The sequence below is a fragment of the Tamandua tetradactyla genome, chromosome 7, assembly GCF_023851605.1.
Source record: "Tamandua tetradactyla isolate mTamTet1 chromosome 7, mTamTet1.pri, whole genome shotgun sequence".
NCBI classification, from domain to species: Eukaryota; Metazoa; Chordata; class Mammalia; order Pilosa; family Myrmecophagidae; genus Tamandua; species Tamandua tetradactyla.
Window position 1 is genome coordinate 174141040 of NC_135333.1, and position 22275 is coordinate 174163314.

The 22275-nt window shown below is 46.7% G+C and overlaps 2 protein-coding genes across 12 annotated transcripts in view; one reads left to right on the forward strand and one right to left on the reverse strand.

Moving 5' to 3' along the window:
- TDG (thymine DNA glycosylase) overlaps positions 1-3072 on the forward strand; it is a 28037-nt gene extending 24965 nt beyond the window's left edge. For 4 of the 8 annotated variants that reach the window (XM_077111839.1, XM_077111843.1, XM_077111844.1 and 1 more), the window contains one exon: positions 97-3070. In XM_077111839.1, the coding sequence (XP_076967954.1) occupies positions 97-233 (137 nt within the window). In that variant the 3' untranslated portion in view covers positions 234-3070. Of the gene's footprint in view, positions 1-96 lie in introns of all 8 variants that reach the window. The other 4 variants (XM_077111841.1, XM_077111846.1, XM_077111847.1 and 1 more) reach the window with 2 other exon arrangements.
- Positions 2222-22275, reverse strand: part of GLT8D2 (glycosyltransferase 8 domain containing 2) — a 51304-nt gene continuing 31250 nt past the window's right edge. For all 4 annotated transcript variants that reach the window (XM_077111848.1, XM_077111849.1, XM_077111850.1 and 1 more), the window contains exons 4-10: positions 14535-14697; positions 11343-11460; positions 10016-10100; positions 9362-9474; positions 7054-7220; positions 5952-6064; positions 2222-2729 (exon numbers count right to left, since the gene is read on the reverse strand). In XM_077111848.1, coding sequence (XP_076967963.1) covers positions 2557-2729; positions 5952-6064; positions 7054-7220; positions 9362-9474; positions 10016-10100; positions 11343-11460; positions 14535-14697 — 932 coding nt within the window. In that variant the 3' untranslated portion in view covers positions 2222-2556. The remainder of the gene's footprint in view (positions 2730-5951; positions 6065-7053; positions 7221-9361; positions 9475-10015; positions 10101-11342; positions 11461-14534; positions 14698-22275) is intronic.

A 22275-nucleotide genomic window follows, 5' to 3' on the forward strand; every position in this document is an offset into this window, starting at 1 on the left:
CAATAACCGTTGTACTTCATTAGGCTGTTCAAATCTAATTTGATCTTTTGGAACTCTTAAACGTAATAAACTAACACTCTTTTTCCCCCATGGCAGCTCGTTCCCAGTTAAGTGGAGAACCAGCTTTCGGGGACATTCCAGATGGGCAGTGGATGCCCCAGTCGTTTACAGACCAGATTCCAGTCTTCGGTGACTGTGGGACGCAGGCCCAGACAGAAGGAAACCACGCTTGACAGGCCGTCCCTCGGCTCAGCTCAGTGCTGCAGTTCTAAAGCAGTTGTCAAGTGGTGCTCAGCTCGCTAACTGAAAAGTTTTATTAGTGTTTACTGTAGTGATAGAATCATAATACAGAACAGTCGTGTGGTAGAATCATCTGTGTGAACCTAAGAGTTTGGAATAGGAAAGTAGGCTTTTAGGGTATGAGTTTTTGTATTTTAAGTAACCATTCCAGTTATTTATAAACTGCATTTCATTTATGGATCTGTAATTTTTAAATGCAACAGTCTGAATATTTATAGTTAACTACACAAATCTAGATGCACTGTTAATCCCTTTTCTGCCTAAGGAAGGCATGATAATAATAATTCCCACTGGTAAAAAGACGAATGTGTTGGTTTTTCACATGTGATGTGAAGTCTCATTTGGTAGTTTTTAGAGGTGTTTGGTGAGTTCCCCGAGTCGTATTCACAGATCGGACCTCTGCTTTACCAGCAGTGCACATTTGTGACAGGTGCTTACTAGCAGAATCGGGAGGGTGGCCTCGCCGCAGGAGCGCTGAGCTGGCCCGCCCCGACGGGGCTTGGGGCTGTGAGCCCTGGCTGCGGCCTCATCCCTGTGTGTCAGTGCTCTGGAATTCACTGGACCACCCTGTTGGGAAGGTAAGCTGCAGGGACTGCAGTAGACCTTTTACATTTTAGTCACTTCATCTCTGTTTTATCTGAGGGACATAAATTTGATAGGGAAGAAACTGGGTTTCTTTCTCAGTGTCTGTCACCGTTCTGATTTTATCCACCTTGGGTTATGGATATGACCTGGGAAGTGATAAGAAATGAACTTTCAAGCTGAGCAACAAGATATTGGAGTTATTTGATAATCTTATTTAAGCTGAGGCTTTTATGCACATGAAATGTACTTAAAATAAATAGTACAAAATTCTTCTTGCAAAGTAAATCTTATAAGCAGACAATTTTTAAAACTCCTTTCTCTGTGTGGCTGGAGTTTGTTACTGTGGACTGAGTGAAGCGCACAGGGAGGTTAGTTTGAAGTGTGTTCCTCTGATTTTCCAGTGCATTTTCCATGGTGCTGTAAAGAGTCCGGAACTACTCAGCCTGGTGCTTGTCGAGGCTGGGTGTTCTGAAATGCTCTAATGACCCTCAGTCTTCTGATTCAATCCATACCCAGGGGCATGCTGGTTTTTTCAATATGAAATATTTATGAGGTGATTGTTGTTTTTTATCCAGGAAGTTATATGGCCTGTTTTCTGTATGTTAAGAGACATAGCTTCTTGTTGTGAAGGTTAACAGGCATTTTTAGTTGTGGCTATGATAGAATTCTTTGTACCTTAAGTCGAGGTCAAGCTGTATAAAAGTCACTCATGTTATTTAAATGATGTACTGTACTGCTGTTTACATGGACATTTTGTGCAGGTGCTTTGAAGTGCCTTGCATCAGGGATTAGGAGCAATCGAGTTATTTTTTCATGGGACTGTGGAAAGCATGTAACTAGGTATTGTGTTGGTATATAACTATTGTAGCTTTACAATAGAATTTTTATTTGGTGGAGAAAATGCCCTTTAAATTATGATGGACTCTCACTTGAGAATGAGGTTAAAGATTTTCCAAGCATACAATAATGGTGTTTTTTTATTAAATACAATAAATTAGTGAATGCTGATTTATTCTTTATATGACACTTTAAGCCTAACACTTTAATTAAATAATACTGGAGAGGTTTTTAAATTCATTTGAAAGGCTGATGATTTTTACAATAAAAATATTAAGAATGGTTACGTTTAACTTGTAGTCTTTTTCTGTATAAGGCTTATCAGTATTCTTTTCCCTTTACACCTGAGAACAGTTTACCTTTTCTTATATTTAACACGTAGAATAGTAAGCATGGTGAAAATCACAAAAATTTATGAATATTTTATTTTTTAAGACATTCATGTTGTAAATGTATAGAAGATTGTCACTCTGTTAAAAAAATACTTGCATATGGAAAATACATTTAGAAACATTTTTATTTAGAAATTTTAAAAATTTGTGAATATGATCATCTTTCAGAGTTAAACAAACCGATTACTGAAATGGAGATGGGTTCTCTCTTCCCAGCAGTGTGTTTCACTCCTGACATCTTCATCTCCAAACGTGCCACTTTTCCTCGTGGAAGTAAATCAGTGCCGGTCTGCTACAGTTTACACACAGTCGGGTTTTTGTTGTTGTTTTTTTCTATCATGGATCACCTGTGTCAAAGAACTGCTCATAAAAAACTTATGGTAGGCTGTAAATGAACGATTCCGCACTGACGTGCAGTGACTACTTTAGATGCAGAGTTACGTCAGCTATTGTCATGACGGAGTTTAAATATCCCTGCAGGGTCAGGGACAAACCAGCTTTCCCACAGCTCGGTGTGAACACCAGGGAAGTCCCAGGGTTTGTGTCTTCCATTCCAGTGGAGTAGTTTAGCTTCCTGCAGAAAATGCTCCGAATATCTGGCATCTGGATTCCAGCCTTCAAACATATATGGAGGAAAATAATAGGCTTGTTAGAGAATCAAGTCTTTATATTAAAAATAAAAAATAAGTTCATGGTTAAAAAAAATAAGTTAAAAAGACATACAGTGGAAAATTTTCTACCCACCCCAGATCTCCAGAGCAACCACTGTTAAAAGGTTTATCGTGACCCTGTAATGTTCTCCCTATAAACCTGTGTGCATAGAAGGAAAAACAGAGCATATTCCATAGAGTTTCTGCTGCCTTATCTTTTTAAATTACTGTATTAAGAAACTTTCCTAGAGGGTGGGCCACGGTGGCTCAGCAGGTAAGAATGCTTGCCTGCGATGCCAGAGGACCTGGGTTCGATTCCCGGTGCCTGCCCATGTAAAAAAAAAAAAAAAAAAAAAAAAACTTTCCTAGACAAATGTGGATATACTGAGTTAGTTTTAATGTCTGTGTATAATGGAAATATGATTAGTTATGTAACTTGGTCTTTAACAAGGACATTCAGAGTGTCTCCCTTCCCTAGCATGAACAGACGCGACGTGCGGCCTGCGTGTGACCTGTACACATGTGCGCGTGTACATGTGTGCACCTGCGTGACCTTCCCTAGCATGAACACTCGACACGCAGCCTGCATGTGACCTGTACATGTGTGCGCATGTGCACCTGCGTGACCTTCCCTAGCATGAAGACATGACGCGCAGCCTGCGTGTGACCTGTACACATGTGTGCATGTACATAGTGTGCACGTGTGCACCTGCGTGACCTTCCCTAGCATGAACAGACGTGGCGCACAGCCTGCGTGTGACCTGTACACGTGTACATGTGTGCACCTGCGTGACCTTCCCTAGCATGAAGACATGACGCGCAGCCTGCGTGTGACCTGTACACGTGTACGTGTGTGCACCTGCGTGACAGAGCCTTGTAGGTGGGGTTGCTGGATTGAACAGTGTGTGTGAATATGAATATATTATTTCATTATATGTATGATTAGATGTATATGAGCATTTTATTTATAAGTTTTTCCCTTTTAAATTTTGATAGAAATTGCCAAACTGCCTCCAAATAAGTTGCGTCAGTTTACCCTCCCACCAAGAGTTTATAGGAGTTCATCTCTACATTTTACCTCTTTAATTAATATACTAACATTTTCTTTTAAATAAAATTTGTGTAACATATGAAATGTGACTAAGAATGAGATTTACCTTTTTAGCAGACAGCTATCTCCATTTGAATTATTACTCCCCTCATATGTAATCCCTTTAAGAAAGTTTGCATTTACTCTAATATTTCCATTCCTTAGAATGTCTTTGTTTTAATATCCTCTATGGTGCTAGGTTTTCCTTCCATGAAAGGGAATTTGATAATTTTTTAAACAACTGAAAGTCCATTAAATTAAGAGGAGATAACTCAGGGTTGTTATTCTGGCTTGACACAGATGTATAAAAATAGAAAAGAGGGTGGGCCACAGTGGCTCAACAGGCAGAGTTCTTGCCTGCCATGCCAGAGACCTGGGTTCAATTCCTGGTGCCTGCCCATTCAAAAAAAATATTGGTTTTCGTGATTCATAAACTAGCTGTCAAAGCAGCTGCAGAAGAGAGGAGTTAGGTATTTCAAGCTATCATAGCATAAGTGGGATAATTACCCACTTCCAGAAAGCCTACACAAAGGAAATGCTCATCTGGGAAGATGCACTTATGGGAAAAGTCTCTACTGAGCAGGCATTCTGCATCACTCAGCCCCATGACAAAAGTAGCTCAAAGGAGCTGAAATTTTGGTGATGAAATTGCTTTTAACTAAATGTATTTCATAATATTTTAAAACTCAGCACCCCTTGGTGTTATAAGTTACTTTCTGCTTCCAAAACCCTCTAAAATGCATCAGTCAAGTGATTGCTTTTCAAAACCATCCCTGATTCCAAAACCTTTAGCACAGATGTCGGCTCTGTTCTACAGAAGAAAATGACATCTTTCCTTTAGGAAGATTCTGCTCCTTCTTGCTTGTCAGTAAGTGAAATGTTTCATAAAATGTCTCTCTTCCAAGATCATAAACTTCTCTAACCCTATCCATCTTAGCTCCACATAATTGTTCCTACAAAACAAGTATTACCTTCAACTCTGAAGGGATTTTCTGTCCATTTGTTAAATGAAAAGATGGCTATTTGACCTAACATGAACCCACCATTATCATAAATCGAGTCAGGCAGACCACGAGAGTTCCCTCCCCATGTCACTGTTCTGTGCACACACTCAAAGACCAGGGAAGAAAACCGACGGGCTGTCAGGAGACGGCACTGCCAGCTCCCAGCGTCACTGCCATTTCCTTAGGGTGAGCAGGGGTCGTGGGGGTGAGAGCCCCCACCTGCTTTATCACCAGAACCTGGCCACTGCAGCAGGTGCTGGGAAGTCAAAACTTGAACTCACCGTCTCCAACTTGAATTCCCAAAAGCTCTGAAAGCCAAGAGGTTTTTAATAACTTCGGCAGCAAAAGCTGGGCTAGAATTTACAGCGTATTTATCATACATACATTTTGCTGCAAAAATTGCTAGATTATGGGCTAATACCCCAGGCTGCACTGAAAATACTACAGAACATGAAGTATGTGCGCCAATTTACTTTCTTTGACGTCCAAACATTTCTAAATTTCTAAACTGGTCCGACCCAGGGATTTTGGATGAGGGTTTGTGGTCTTGTGTTTGAGTGGACGTGAATGTGTCTCCTGTGCCAGGCTCTGTTCTAAGCAATTTATGTGTACCGACTAACTCCTTTTAGAAACGGGTTCTACTTTGAGGAAACCGAGGCACAGGGAGATGAGCCAACCCAAGCTGAAAGGTAGTAGCGGGACCGGGACCCGGCGCGTGCTCGAGCCTGCAGGCTGGGAGCGACCCATCCCTGTTACGGGACTCCCTTCGTATATGGTCCACAACAACCTTTTTAAAGGTAAATTCTAATGCCAGACACAGTCACCCGAAGCCAGTACGCTACTTCCCTTGGCTTTGTCCCCGTGCCGGCTACCGCAGGAGGAACTGGGGCGGGTGAAAACGTTTTCAGTGGGGCTCTGCCGTGGGGACAGTCAGTGTGCGCTGACAGATGCCGCGTGCCAAGCGTCCGTCTGGGACCTGCCCTGAGTTCCCAGAAGCAGGTGCCCCCGAAGCGCCCGGGCCTGGAGGGGAGGAACTGTCCGCGGTCAGCCGGGGACTTGGCCTGAGCCCACTGGGCTTCCCGACAATACGTACCCAGGTGCTTCACGTGCCACCGCGGGCTGATGGCGGAGTACTTGTCGTGGAATACAATCAGCATCGGAGCGGTGGCCACACCCCCACCCAGGGAGCTGCCGTACAGGTTCTCCCTAGGGACACAGACAGGCCGCGTGGCTCAGAGACCCCACACTCTCCCACCAGCAGACGACTTGGGGTACTTCCCTTTTCCCTCAACTTTTCATTTTGAAAACATGTCAGACTTACACAACATTCAGGAATAATTCCATGAACCCCACATACCTCCCCCAGATGCGCAATGTTACTCGATTATCACTTAACTCTTGGGGGTTTCTGTTTCTTTTGTAAATATTAGGAGATTGATTTCGGATCCTACCTTATTTATATAATGTACATTATACATAACTTAGAATAACTTCCCTCAGGAATTCAAAATATAATGGTATTAAGTAGGTATTAAAAATAAATCAAAATAATAAAAACAGGAAGTATAATGACACAATGGTTGTGTTTTATTTTCTCTTTTAAAACCTTTCGATAATGAGAAATTATGAATTTTTAAAAACTCAGCCTCAAATAATGTTCAAAATCTATTTTATTCGGTGGTGCAAGTTTGGTTCAGTGGTAGAATTCTCGCCTGCCCTGCAAGAGACCCAGGTTCAATTCCTGGTCCATGCACTTCCCAAAAACACAAAAATTCAAAAAACGGTGATGCAATAATAGATACTCACATGGAAAAAGGATGAAATGTGACCCCACCATACAGCATACAAAACAACAACAAAAAACCTCAGCCTTCTAAAATAAGTCAAATCTATGCAGGAAGGAGTAACAACGAAAGTAAGGATTTTTGGTGGAAAGTTTCACCAGGATTGGGGGAGAAGATTTAAAGTTGCATTAGTAAACTCAGTTTATTAGGAAGATGTATAAATGAGGAACTCCTGGCTGCACTGGTTATTGATTCCGCTACACCATTTAGAATAGCTGTTCAGCTATAGCCCCTTTTCTTAAGACTGTCGCATAAGAAAATCTGACCTAAGATGTCTGAAATAACAGTTTCTGAAACAAGCACAGAATATTGAGTGACTGTTTCCATGGAAACGCCCCAGCCTGCACGTACTCCACATTCCTCTGCATCCATCTCTCCAGCTGTTTGGTGATCCGCTGACGCCTCCACTCTGTCAGGTTGGCGACCATCACGCCTGGGTTGAAGGTGCAGGTGCTGGGGCTGATGCCGAGGTCCTTTATGGCCTTTTTCCGGTAGTCCAGGTAGCCCAGGTAGGTGGTCTGAAGGGGACAGGGGCAGCTCTGACTGAAGCAGCCTGGGACCGCCCTTTGCTGGACAGTGACCGCTTTCCTGAAGGCCTGGGCGGCAGCTGCAGGTGTTCCACCTGTGTCACTCCGTGGCCACTCCCTAGTTCCCGGCATCTCCCCGACCTCCGAATGCCGAGCGCCCAAGGCTAGGCCCAGCCCTGCTCTCCCTCTAGCACCAGCTTCTTGAGCAGCCTCAGCCAGTCTTGGGGCTCTGAAGCCCATGTGGGGGAGCCCTGCCCTCTCCTCCGGACTTCCAGCTCCCCCACGTCCGTCTACTCACTGTTTTCTTCGGGGCACTCCGTAAGGCAGCTCCAACTTACACCCGAAACCCAATCTCAGTCCTTTCCCCAAACCTGCTTCCGTACATTCTGCTCACTCGGCAACTCTATCCTTCCAGTGGCAACTCTATCCTGGGGAAAAATTCCTGGGTCCCTGGGTCATTCTTGACTATTCCTCTCCCACTCCTCCTCTGTATCTGCTGGTGAATCCTGTCGGCATGATTTTCAAAATAGACCCCGAAGAAACCGCTTCTCACTGCCTCTACTGCTACCTCCCTGGTCCAGGCCACAATAACCTCTGGCTGGGTTTCTGCGACACGCCTCAGCCCGGCGGACCAGCCTCCACCCCCGGCAGCCCTGCCCAGTCCGGCCGCTCCGCTCAAAGCCCTCCAGGGGTTTCCAGTGCCATTCAGAGGAAAAGCCAGAGCTCTAAAGGGGCCCATCCTGCCCTGGACCGCTGCCCCCGCCACCTCTCCACCTTCTACTGCCCTCCACCTTCGACGAGATCCCTCGGCCACACTGACTCCTTCTCCTGTAATTCACACACTGGTGTGTCGGCCTGTGGAAGAGGCCCTGGCCACGGCCTCTTCCAGAAATACTTGTTTCCTAAATATCTGCATAGTTGGCTCCCTCAGTTCTTTCTGGTGTAGGCTCAAATGTCACCTCAGAGGAGAGGCCCCAACTACCCTGTTAAAATAAAAGGTCCCACCTCCACCCCAACTCTGGAATCTACTTCACTTACACGTTTACTTCCCGTCTCTGCCCACTGGAATGTAAGTGAGGCGAAGGTCAGGATTTTTGTTCTATTAACCGTATTACTACCTGAAACAGTGCCCGGTACATAGGAGGTGCCCTGCGTGCTACTGAATGACTGTGACATGAAGGAAGGGACACGCTGTTTGCCCACCCAGGCTGACCCACCCAGGGGGATGCTGAAACGACATGCAAACAACAGAAACACCCGCACACATCTGCCAGGCCCCAGTCTAAGAACTGGGTGCGTGTGACCTCACTGATGGCATGTACTAACTCAACATGGGTTAACGCATTTCATCCTTACGAAATCATTCTACAAGGGAAAAACTGTTATCCCTCCTGTTTTGCAAATAACGAAACACGATTATTTGCCCAAGGTCCAAAGCCAGCGAGGGAGGGAGCAGGATTCTGACACCTGCTTCCGGCCCAGAGCTGAGGCTTGAGAACTGTCACATCTCAGATGACGCATACATGAAATTATTTTCTGGAACTTCTGTGGGAAAACAATGCTCAATTTTTAATAGCATCCTGTATTTTAAAGCTATTCTTTCAGTGTTACACAGAGGTTCAACTTCCCTCATTTCCACCTAGGTAAGACCTTTAACCTTGAACAAAACCAATAGCTGCTCCTCTACTGAAAGGAAGCAAAAGTGAGTGTCAGCGCTCTGAAAATAGAAACAAAGGTTCAGTGACGGCCACTTTTACAGGAAACCCATCGCTGGCCTGGAGCGTGGTTCGAAAGCTATTCCTTCTAGAGCATTTACTGCAGGCTGCACACTTTCACAGCATTACTTCATTACAGCTCAGAAATTTACAACAAAATATTTTTTTCACAGCAAAACAGATTATTATTGTTCCCTATTTTTCAGATAAGGAAAGCGGTACTCACAGGGTTGAGTAACTTGCCCAGAGTCAGAAGGAGTGGGGCTGGGCCTGGAAGGGAAGAGCCCCCGGGGCCACATGCCCACCCCACCCCCACCCCTCGCGGTCTGGATGGGCATCAGGCGTCAGGGAGCTGTGGGAGGGTCAGGGCGGGGGCAGCAGGGCAGAGGCAGGATTTCCACGAGGCAGTGCACCCACCTGCAGCCCCACAAGTGTGCCTGCGTCCTCAGCAGAAGGCAGGCTGCAGTCGTCAGAAAAGGCTGCTGCGTGGCCCAGGGCCAAGGTGGTATCGTACAGTTCCTGGATGTCACCTGGGCTTAGAAACGCCAGGGGTTAGGGTGTTAGGTGGCATTCATTTTAGAGCTAGACAGGGCCCAAAAGCTCAAACAGCCCGATTATGCAGTGAGGGGAAAGTGTAAGATCTGCAACTTGATCTTGGCAATTTAATGTAAAAAGAGATCGTACCAATTCAGGAAACCACATGATAATAGCTTGAGACCAGCACTGGTCAGATGTCTTTATTTCTGTTGCTGTGTAGGCACCACGCCAACGCTTACCCTGTTTGCACGTGGGAGCCACAGACTGCAGCATTTAAGTCAGCCAGACCCCTTCCCAGGGCTGCGGCCTGCTCACTGCACGCTCCAACCATCCGAGAGGACTCCCCAGACAGCTGCATTGTCCAGGACGCACGTACCAGCCCCGTTCTCAGACTATTCCTAACTTTAAACAGTACTGTATCCACCACTCCAAAAAGCAGTCAAAATCAGCGGACAGCTCGCTACTGGGGGAATGACCATAGGCGCTCATTCTACTAATCAGCGGCCCCTTCCCCAGGGCCGCCGGGCACCGTACCTTGCACGATCACGTCGTCGTCCAGGTAGATGACTTTCTCATGGTGCTGGACAAGCAGAGGCAGATAAAATCGAACAAAGTTCAGCTGTTCAAACCACAAAGGGGACAGGGAGGGAGGGTGTTAGGGCTGGAGGGGCAGCCAGATCACCGCTTCGACCCCAGGCTCGACCCCACCCTGCGCACTGCGGCCGTGGGGGTCAGCGGGCCCCAGTCAGCTGCAGAGACCAGGAGCTGCCCGCCTCCCTCCACCGTTGGTCGTTCTGATTACTGTCAGCTCAGCCACCCTTAAAGATGCTCACACCCTGACACACAGACGCACAGACACACAGACATATCACACAGACACGCAGACACATCAGATGCACAGACACACAGGCACGCACAGACGCACAGACACAGACATGCACACACAGGCACGCACAAACACACAGACACACACAGACATGCACAGACACACACAGGACACACACAGACACAGACATGCACACACAGGCACGCACAAACACACAGACACAGACATGCACACACGGGCACGCACAAACACACAGACACACACAGACATGCACAGACACACACAGGACACACACAGACACAGACGCACAGCCACATCAGAGGCACACACACATCCTCCCACGCCGAGGGCAATCCCTCAGCACTCAGGGCTGCCAGAGGTCCACGAGTGACAGCAGCATCTCATCCCAACCTCCACTCAGCTACTCTCTTGAATTGGGAAAATGATGGCATTAAAGGGCTCGACACCCACTAAATGTTCAGGGACGGCTGTGAGTGGAAATCCCTCGAGAGGGGGCCGCAGTTTCCGCAGACTTGCAGCGGAGAGAGCAGGCCGGTGGGTGGGTCCCGGGCCGCAGGGTTCTCGCGGTAAAATGGTTTCAGGTCAGCGTCAGGAAGAAGGTCTTTTCCTGAGGCTGTGGCCTTGCTCAGCACTCGGAAGGAGAAACCCCACCTGCTGCTGTGGCCCGGGCCCTCCGAGTCACGGTCATGCGTGGCCGCAGCACGGACCGCAGCCTGGCATCGGGGTGTCCTGGCCTCGCCGCCTGCCCACCCTCCGCCCCAGGAGCACAGAAAAGCGCCCAGCTCCCTGCTGCGCTGCAGCAGCTGGAGGTCTGCGCACCCGGCAGGCGGGCTGCGGGGTGGACAGCAGAGCTCGATGGCCACCTCCTGGAGGCCCCACGTGGCACCCAAGCCTCTGGCGGCTGGGCGGGGCTCTGGCAGGTGGGTGGGGCCTCTGGGGTGGGCGGGGCCTCCGGCTGGTGGGCGTGGCTATGACAAGTGGGTGGGGCTCTGTTTGGTGGGCGGGGCTACTCACAGGGTGGAGCAACTCGGGCCTGGGGGAGTCCGGGCTGATCTTCCCTTCCAGGACTGCGGGATTAAATTCCACCATTTTAAAGTTTATTTCTCTCAGCTTAGAATGTTCGATCCATTTTCTAAAGGGACGGAAAAACCTGGTGAGCGGCCCACACTTGTCCTCCGGCGGCCTCTGTCGCCCAGACCAGTCCGCTGCCCCCGAGGGCCCAGCAGGGTCCAGGCCACAGGGCCCCGGGGCCTGCCCCACCCGGCCCGCCTCAGTCTCACCTCCCCCGCTTGCTCGCATCCACGGGCCCTTTCAGCACAGGAAATAGAGCAAGCAGACCCAAATAACCCTCCGGGAGCTGGAAGGGCAGGGAGCCCCCGCCCTCGCGCCGTCCTACCAGGGCCCCTGCCCCTCCCTGCCACCTTCACGCCAAGGCTGACTGGAAGCGGCCCGTGTCTCCCCCGCAATCCCCATCTGCACCCTCCCATCGCCTCCTCCTTCCTGCAGCCCGTTCCTTCCCCCGTCTGGCTCTCCCTGTTCCACACGCCACTTCCGTCTCCTCGTCTTACAGAATGTCTGACAATCTTTCAGCCAGTCTGTAATAAGATTCTTGGTAGAAATAATCTCAAAATAAAGTTTCAATCGACTAAAAGCCACACATGGCAACACGTTGGGTGATTTAAAATCAACAAAAGAATGAAATCTTCTGAGCAAATTCAGAGCTGCAAAGTCTGAACCATAAAAACTGGCCATATCAATAAAGAGACACCCTAACAGAAAAATCAGCAAGACACTGGAACATACACATCCAGATACCCAAGCAATAAAGTGAAAAGATGCTCGGCCTCATTAGAAATCAGGGAACCTCAAATTAAAACCACAATGAGATGCCACTGGGCACCCGACAGAATGGCTGAAGTTAAAAAGACGGATCCTACTCAGTGAGGGTGAGGTGCGGTGTGCGTGGGCATGTCACCCTGCAATGACTCACTAACATGCTCACTTGGATTCATACCATTTTTTGTTTATGCATTTTAAAGGGTTTTCAAAATATTTTTGAAAGTGGGGAGAAATAACTAGGAAACAGTTCCCTCCCAAATGCCATAAAGTCACCAAAGTTCATGCTTTTTGTCTAAGTTCAAATCCTTACTTAGAACATACTTCACATGCCATTGCTGTGGAGGTGATTTTCTGGTTTTCATAATTAAAGGGCTGTTAATTGCAGGTTAAGGTAATGATCAACAACAATAAATGATAAGGAGGGTGAAAAATGAGGCAGAAAAACTAGACTACATTCAAAAAGCCCTCAAAAGCACTGAAGCCAGGGGCCATTTAGAATAAGACAAATACCTGACATATCTCAGGATCGCCTGATGGCGTCAGTACACAAATAAAATTAATTACAAAAGCACTACATAAATGCATTTGCCTTATGAATGATGAAATAACACTGAAATACCTTAAATTCCTCCTAAGCACTCCTCTCCCCAATCCCATTATATTCCCCAGAGTTACTTTCAACACTTTGATGCTTTTTTCAGTTCATTTTACTTTATGGAAGCATACGGACACATTTACATATATACATTTATAGTCTGGGGTTTTTATCTTCATAAAGTCGATCATACTATATGAATTGGACTGCATCTTGCTTTTTCCACTTATGGATATGCCTTGGGGGCCTGCTGCGTCAATGTATACAAATCAACTTTCTTTTTTTAATAGCTGGGTCATATTCTATAATTAATTTGAACATTTCCCCATTGTTAGATATTTAAACATTTTCCAATTTCTTTTTACTATTTCAAAAATGTTGGCATTTACATCGTTGCACATGTATTTTGTAATATGTACTAAAATTTTTGTAGCACAGATTCCTTATAGTGAAAATGGTAAGTCATATTCACATTACATTTTAATAGATATTGCCATATTTCTCTCCTAAAATACTGTACCAATTTATGAGATATTCATTTTGTAAATAATGAATAATAATGTCCATTTTTCTGCAACCAAATAGTATCTATTTAATTTTTGCTAATCTGATGTGTAAAATATTATATCATTGTTATTTTAATTTGCATTTCCCTACTGTTAACACAGAACATCTTTTCATGTTTATTACCCATTTGCATTTTTTCTTTTATGAGCTGTCTGTATTTCTATGGCCATTTCCCTTGTAGAGGTTTGCATTTTTTTAATTTTTAAAAATGTTTAAAATATATTTTAGATAGCAACCTTTTGTCTGTAATACAGGTTGAAAATGTTTTCTCCTAATATTTTGTGTGTCTGATTCCACTAGAAAGGCTTTTCATCATCGAAAGGTTTTAAATATGGTATGGTCAAATCTTTCAGTTGATTTCAGGGCTCAGGAAGGCACTCTGCAGGCAAGATAATGCAATCATCCCATATTTTTATACATATATTTTAATTATTTTATGGTTATTTCTTTAAAATTCAACTCAAATTTATTTTTAAAGTATGGTCTGTACTAGAAAGGAGCGCCCACTGCTGTTCAAAACTTACTCTGTCATTCATGACTCTGAGCCACAGTAAAATGATTAAACTATGTGAATATTCTCCCGAGTTAAGGAGGCAGGAAAAAGAGAAACCGTTACTAGAAAGGAAGGTTTTCATACAAACCGCTTAGGATTTGGATCCTTCCACAGTTCACCTCGCGAGTGATGCGCTTCCCTGCGGGACCCACGCCCGGCTGACAGCCGCTCTTCCCGGCCAGGCGCTGGCCGTCCCCACGGGCCCAGGCCACCCCCGCCCCCCCAGTTCTAAAGGCATCACCAGACCGTGGTGGGGGGAGCGCGCTGACCATGCCGCGCAGCCGCACCAGACCGTGGTGGGGCACTGACGGTACATGCGGGAGGGGGGTGAGGGGGAGCACTGACCGTACATGCGGGAGGGGTGGGCACTGACCTAACGTGTAGAGGCGGTGGGGGGAGCACTGACCATACACGCGGTGGGGGGGGGGGGTCACTGACCGTACATGCGGAGGGGGGGGAGGCACTGACCTAACACGCAGAAGCGGTGGGGGGAGCACTAACCATACACGCGGGAGCGAGGGGGGGCACTAACCGCACGCGCGGGAGGAGGGGAGCAGTGACCATACGCGCGGGAGCAGGGAAGGGGGAGCACTAACCGTTCGCACGGAAGCAGGGAGGGGAGAGCACTGCCCGTACGCGCGGGAGCACTAACCGTACGCGCGGGAGCGTGCCTCGCAGCCCCACCAGGTAGAAGCACACACGCGCGGCCGTGTTGCTGTGCACGCTGTGGACTGTGGCCAGCGCCGCGCCCACCCGGCCGGCCGCCGCACACACCACCACCGGGATCGCCGCCGCGGGGGTCTCGGCGCCTCCACCTGCAGGCACGGAAAGCAGTGAGGCCAGGCGCAGGGCCCACGCAGGAACTTCACACGCGGGAGAGGTCGCGGGGTGGGGCGGGCTCCCCGCGGCCCTCGCCTCCCGCCTCCCGCCTCCCCTCAGGAATGGACGCGCGGGGCCGGCCACCCACAGGCACATGCGTCCCAGGCGCCCTTGCAGCTCTAGTGCCCAGTCCTGGCCCGCGGGGTGTCCGTGCGGCAGCGGCTGGGTGTGCCTGAGAAGAGGGGCGGTCCTTCCCCACCCACGACAGGCTGGGCCGGGCGTGAGGCCAGGTCTGGGGCAGCTTCCGAGCAGGAGCTGGACGCCCAGAGCAGTGAGGGACAGGGCGGACCTGCGGGGGCAGCAGCGACACACCACCCTGAGAGCTGGGACTGGAAAATTCCCTTCCGGACGCCAGTGGGATGCGGAGCGATGGTCAGGGCTGGAAAAGGGAAGCGCCTCACTGGACTGCCCAGCCCTACACCGTCCTGAATTAGATATCACAGCTGCTCTAAAACACCCTGCCTGTGATTTCCCTTCTGCCAACCGCCCTCCAGTCAAGTTTCTCAAAAGCTGACGGCTACAGAAAGGAGGTAAATGAAAGCATGACTGGTGCAAAATGACTGGTCATTCCTTGAGCACGGGCTAGGATATTTAAAAAAAAAAAACTGTAGTGACATATCTTGGTACCAAAATGTAATTATTCAGATTTGAAGAATAGTATCTTAATTATCAGTATGTAGAATATCCACTATCAAATGCCCATTTTATTTTTACTTAAAGCTCTCTCTCTCTCTACAGATACATTTTTGCAAATCTTAGATCCAGGGTAGTTCTAGCTGATATTTAATTCAACAAACATTTATTGAAACTAAACCACTAGGCACTGCATTTTGTAGGATTTGGGAAATACTGAAAGGCCTCTCTCTTCTCCTCTTATCTTTTCTATCAGCTTGCCAAAACACATCTGAAATTTTCACCGCTAAAATAGTTATATCTTCACCATATATTCACAGATGTAAGAGAATGCTGATGATATAATGTTAAGAAGGAAAAGAATGCAAACTTCTCTCTAGTATGTGATCCCAATTTGTTCCATACATATTTGCAAATGGATCTATTTATGGAATTATGAATCATTTTAATTTGCTTATTTGCATTACTTATATTTTCCAAATTCTCTAAAGTGACCATGGTTACGTTTTTTTTTTTTTTTTTTGCATGGGCAGACAGATCGAACCCCGGCCTCCGGCATGACCGGCCAGAACAGGTTACTTTTATAAGCAGAAAAAAAAATGTTTCTTAAAGCATTGATCCTTCTGGAGCACGTGTTCACCTTGGGGAGGTCCTCTAATCCCACAGTATGTTACCTGCAGGCAGTAAAGTGATCCGCCCAAAATGCACATTTGACTTTGTTTCTTCACTGCTCGAGACTCTTCAGCACTTCCCGTGAGGCTGAGCCGCCTTCCTCGGCCTCGCACACAAGTCGGTTCTGGGCCCTTCTCTGGACTTGGCTTCATTCCAGCAACACCAAACAACCAGGCTCCCCATTGTCTCTTACCTCAGTGCCTTGCACATGCTGCTCCTGTGCCTGCAAAGCTCTCCCCTCCTTCCCTAACCAGAGTGCTCTTCCAAATGCAGCCCAGACATCAGGGCTTCGGGGAAGCCTTAACAGCGCCCCATGCGAATGATCTTCCCTCCTCCTTGCTAGCTCTGTCCTTGGGGGGGAAGCTTCATCAGTCACGCTGCAATTTATTTGATGACACGTCTTTCTTTTCTCTACTGTTGTCCTAGAGGCACTGCTGAGGGCCGGGGGGTATCTTGTTCATCTCTATTTTCTCTGCACGTGGCCCGTTTTGGATAGGTGGGTGGATGGGTGGATGAGCTTATTAGGCCCATTTGAACACTTGCCTCAGTGCCCTGGGAGAATTATTATGTGTCTGTCTCCTCTATAGACTGGAAGGTCTTCGTGGTCTCTCCATCCAGCCTGGCAGCTAGGAAACTCCCAAGAGACGTTTGCTAAAATGAACTAAACTGGAGTGATGGGTGGCCTCGGAAACAGAGCCCTGGAGGACTGAGTCCATGGCCTGCTCGTGGGTGAAGGATAGAGACTGTCGGACGAGGCCTTTAGCCGGCAGCAGGAAGGAGGAGGAAGGTGTCTGTGGAAGCTGGGATACCACGAAGAAAGTCAAACACCGAGCTCACAGCCGATAGGGCACGTCCCCTGCTTCTCGAGCCTCTGCCCACCAGAAAAGCTAGTGTGTCAGTTGGCTAATGCTGCTGGGATGAAGTATACCAGAAATGGGCTGGCTTATATAAAGGGGATTTAGTAAGTTATAATTTACAGTTCTAAGGCCATAAAAATATCCCAACTAAGGCGTCCATAACAAGATACCCTGACCCTGAAGAAAGGGTCGATGGTGTCCAGTTCCTCAGTGACATGGGAAGACACGTGGCTGGTGTCTGCTGGTCCTTGTTCCCAGTTCTGTTGCTTCCTGCTTTTGATTCCAGGGGTTTCTTCTTTAAGAATCTGTGGGCCTTCACTTAACTTCTCTCTGGGGCAAAACTCTGGGTTCTGGCTTGCTTAGCATCTCACAGAAGGCACATGGCGATGTCTGCTGGGCTCTGCGTCTCCAAACGTCTGTGTCTACGTCAGCTCTGAAGCAACTGTACTTTCTCCAAATGCCTCCCCTCTGAAAAGACTCCAGTAAACTAATCAAGACCCACTTGAATGGGTGAGTCACATCTCCATCTAATCAAAAGGTCACACCCACAACTGGGTGTGCCACATCTCCATGGAAACAATCTAATCAAAAGTTCCACCCTAAACAATAGGTCTGCCCCACAAGAGTGGATGAGGATTGAAATAAAATGGCTTTTCTGGGGTACAAAGTAGCACAAAAACTAAGTTAGAAGTGCTGCTCTCTTCCGAGAGGTCTCCCCTAGACAGCATGGAGGCATGTTGAAGAAAGGGTGGGGGAGGTTCATCAACTGTAAAATCCTCACCAATGCACCATTCTCACAGCTTCCTTGGGAATTTGGATTAATTGTCTCAAATGGAGCCACTTCATTAAAAGGTTTGGCTATGGGATACCATTTGGTGTCTAGTAAAACTTTCAAAATCATTATAAGGATGACAGAAATGGGCAGGAAATGGTACTGACTTAGCCACTTGCACAAGCAACTCTTACCCAACCATCCCACTCCTAGAAGAGGTGAACTGTCGCCTCAATGCTAAATCTCTGAATTCCACTTCAAATAAGGATTATTTTAACAAGTCTATAAATTTTCCTTCCCTGAGTGGACCAGGATTACATCACAAGAAGATAATCACAAGGGCACTCTCAGGAAGTGCAGAGACCGTCACTGTCAGGAGGTAACGTGAGAAGAGTCCATGTTGGTCTTAGCATGTGCCTTCACAGGGCCTCTGGACCTTACTTTATAGCACTCATTCTTTTAATTAATATTTTAAAGTAATAATTAACATGCTTCTTGAAAAGATTCCAGCCCAAACAGAGGTGTACAGATGAACTGTGACTGTTTCTGCAGCCCTCCCCGCTGGCATCCCAAGGAGAACCCTGTCACCAGTGTGCTGTGCGCCTCCCAGCCCTGCTCCAGACACAAAAAGATCCAAGCCTCATCCACGTCTCACTTAAAACCAGAATGGAAGCTCTTCTCATCTTCGGCAACTTGGCTTTTGCCACAGATGTCTTTCTATGTCAGCTCCCTGTTATTTTGAATGGCATTTCATGACGGATTCTTTTTTATTTTAGTGCTGAGTGGGATAAAAACATGACACTGGATCCAGTGGAATGGCTCGATTGCTTCGTTTATCTCTATATAACTGCTTAATGAGGAGACTGCGCCTTTCCTTTCAGCTGTTTTAACAGCTGCTGTCAACGACAGGCTTTTTGCAGAGGGGAGTGTGCACAGGGCCGCCTGGCTGAACACGTCGGTTCAGGGGCAAGGAAGGAAGACCGAGGAGTAAAGCAGACAGCTTTTTGGACGTGCAGGACTGCCTCTCTCTCTCTCTTTTAAAGCAGTTTTGTTGGGGCATAATTTAGATAGCTTAAACCTTATCTATCGGTTGTATACAGTGTGGTGATTTTTAGGAAATTTATAGACTTGTGCAACCATAACATAATGCAGTTTTAGAACATTCTCATCACCCAAAATAGTTCTCTTGAGGTGGGTGCAGTCCATCCACTCCCACTCCCCACCCCAATATTCTGCTTTCTGACTCCACAGATTTGCCTTTTCTAGAAATTCCATACAGCTGGAACCATATGTGGTCTTTTGGCTTTTAATATTCAGCCTAATGCTTTGGGGAGGGGAGTACCCATATTGTAGAGTGGTAATTCGTTCCTTTTCATGGCTGAATAGAACTCCATTGTATGGATACACTACATTTCATTTATTGATTCACTAGGTGATTTCCATTTGGACTGTTTCCCATTGGGGCTGCTATGAATGACACCACTGCGAACATTTGTGTACACATCTTTGTGTAGACAACACTCTTCTTCTTCTCTCTCAATGTTCATTTAAGCTAAAATATACATGTTTTAAATGGTTTTTATTAATTTTTAATAGAAAAAAATAAATGATCAGCTTTTGAGATTAGGGACATTGTTCTGTTCACCGCCAAGTCTCTGGAGCTTGGCTTAAAAAAACATAAGTGTGGGATAAATGTATGTAATGTACCAAATAGTAACTATATTTGTCTTTGGCTAAAGTGGCTAAGATACTATGTTTCTCTTCTGTATTTTCCATGAATGAGCATGTTTTCTTGACTAATGCAAAAAAGTAACTTAATTTAAAAAATAATGAATGTACCAACAGTACTTTTTCATTTTTGTGTGAGTTGACCTTGCAGGTGACAGCTCATTGCATTTCATGTCATTCACTCCTGAGGAGGGAAACAGGGCTGCTTAGTGAAGCTGAAAGAAGACACAGAGGTCAATGAAGCATGTTTTGTTTTGTTTTGTTTTTCAGCTAAGAGTTACAGAGTCAGTTGTGCTGATGGGAATGAATCAGTAGGGAGAGGAGAGAGAGGACATTTTTCATAAGCAAAATTATTGAGATGCTCCAAAGGGATTGTATTAGTGAGGGTTCTCTAAGGAAAAGGAACCATAGGAGATATCTGTAAATATGAGATTTTTACAACTGTGCAACTGTGGGGATGCATGAATCCAAATTCCATAGGACAGAACATGAACTGGCAACTCCAGTGAAGAACTTCTCCAGTGATTCCCCCAGGAGAGGCTGGCTGGCTGAAGTAGAGAGACTCTCTCTTCTGACTTCTCCATTAAAGCCTTCAACTGATTATATTAAATATCACTCACTGCAGAAGACACCCCCCTTAGCTGACTGCAGATGTAATAAGCCGTAGACAAAATAATGAGCTGATGATTTAATGAGTCAACCTTCTGATTTATTAACCAGCCATGAAATGTCCTTGCAGTAATGATTGGGCCACTGGGCACTATCACCTGGCCAAGTTGACACCCAACCTAACCATCACAGTCCACCCCTTGTCAACTTGGCAGCTACAAACATCACATTAAACCATACTTAATCTCTAAACAGAGCACAATAACAGAAGTATTTTTGCCTAAAAATACTCAAATTTCCTGCGTACAACTGGAAAAACACTAAATCTTGCCAGAATAGGGTGCAAGTCCTTGGGTAACATTCACTTTTAAACTTGATATTCTATAACTTAAATGCTATGACATGAACAATAAAACTTATAGCATTTGGTAAGGGGACAAGATAGAGAAGAAAACAAAGATATTTGCTTTATGTACAAATGCAAACATACTCATTACAAAGCAAGGAAGAAATATTCATTACACTATAGTCCTCGTTTCTGTAACTGATCACTTGGTCATAATTCATATTTGTCACTACCTTCTTCCACTCCCCATTCCACGTTCCCTTTCCCCTCAGCAAGCACTTCAGCTGGCTGTGGTTCTTGGCCTGGTGGGGTGACCCAAACTTTCATTCCTGAAGTTTCTGGGCCATTGGTACTCCTGCCTGGATTGGGTTGTTGCATTTTCCCATTGTTTTACTCAAGGCATGGCAGTACTAAGAGACACACTAGGGAATCATCTGTATTCCAAGGAAACTCTGCTTTACCTCCACTATATAGTTGCTGACCTGTTTCCCCTTGACAGCCAGGATCAAATAACCCAGCCAGGACAGTAATCCCCTTCCTTGCTTTTGGACTCAGAGGCATGAGAAGCCCAGGGTAGCCAGGTGTAGTCTTAACTTCCAGTTCAGTGGAATCATCGTTGTGACACCCAGTAGGAGCACTCCTCCTTTTGGAACTAAGACCTGTAGACCAGCAGAGCTTGAGGTTGCAGGGACAGGAAGCAAAATATTTTCTAGTGGATCACTAGGAGTAATAGTGAGTGGCACCACACCCACTTCCACCCCTTGGTTCCTGGACCCATGGATCCTGGCTATGGGAGAAGCAGCACCATACAGTGGACACTGATTCGGAGCATGCACAGCCTCCTGGAGAACAGTAACCCAGCCCTTCAAGGTATTGCCACCTAGTTGGCACCGTAATTGAGTTTTCAAAAGGCCATTCCACCGTTCTATCAACCCAGCTGCCTCTGGATGATGGGGAACATGGTAAGACCAGAGAATTCCATGAGCATGTGCCCATTCCTGCACTTCATTTGCTGGGAAGTGGGTTCCTTGATCAGAAGCAATGCTGTGTGGAATACCATGACGATGGATGAGGCATTCTGTAAGCCCATGGATGTAGTTTTTCCAGAAAAATTGCATGCAGGGAAAGCAAACCCATATCCAGAGTATGTGTCTATTCCAGTTAGAACAACTCACTGCCCCTTCCATGATGAAAGTGGTCCAGTGTAATCAACCTGCCACCATGTAGCTGGCTGGTCACCTCGGGGAATGGTGCCATATCAGGGGCTGAGTGTGGGTCTCTCCTGCTGGCAGATTGGGCACTCAGAAGTGGCTGTAGCCAGGTCAGCCTTGGTGAGTGGAAGTCCATGTTGCTGAGCCCATGCATAACCTCCATCCCTACCACCATGACCACTTTGTTCATGAGCCCATTGGGCAATAACAAGAGTTGCTGGGGAAAGAGGCTGACTGGGATCCACAGAATGGGTTATCTTATCCACTTGATTATTAAAATCTTCCTCTGCTGAAGTCACCCTCTGGTGCACATTCACATGGGACACAAATATCTCCATGGTTTTTGCCTACTCAGAAAGGTCTATCTTCATACCTCTTCCGCAGATCTCTTTGTCACCATTTTCCAATTGTGCTCCTTCCAAGGCCCTGACCATCCAGCCAAACCATTAGCAAAAGCGCATGAGTCAGTATACAAACGCACCGTTGGCCAGTTCTCCTAACAAGTAAAATAAACAACCAGGTGCACTGCTCAAAGTTCTGCCCACTGGGAGCATGTCCCCTCACCACTGTCCTTTCAGGGGCAGCCCAGAAAGGGGCTACAGTGCTGCCACTGTCCACAAGGCCTAAATTTTCTCTTCCTCAGTCACCTGATTGTAAGGAATTACCCAAGAGGTCATAGTTATGGT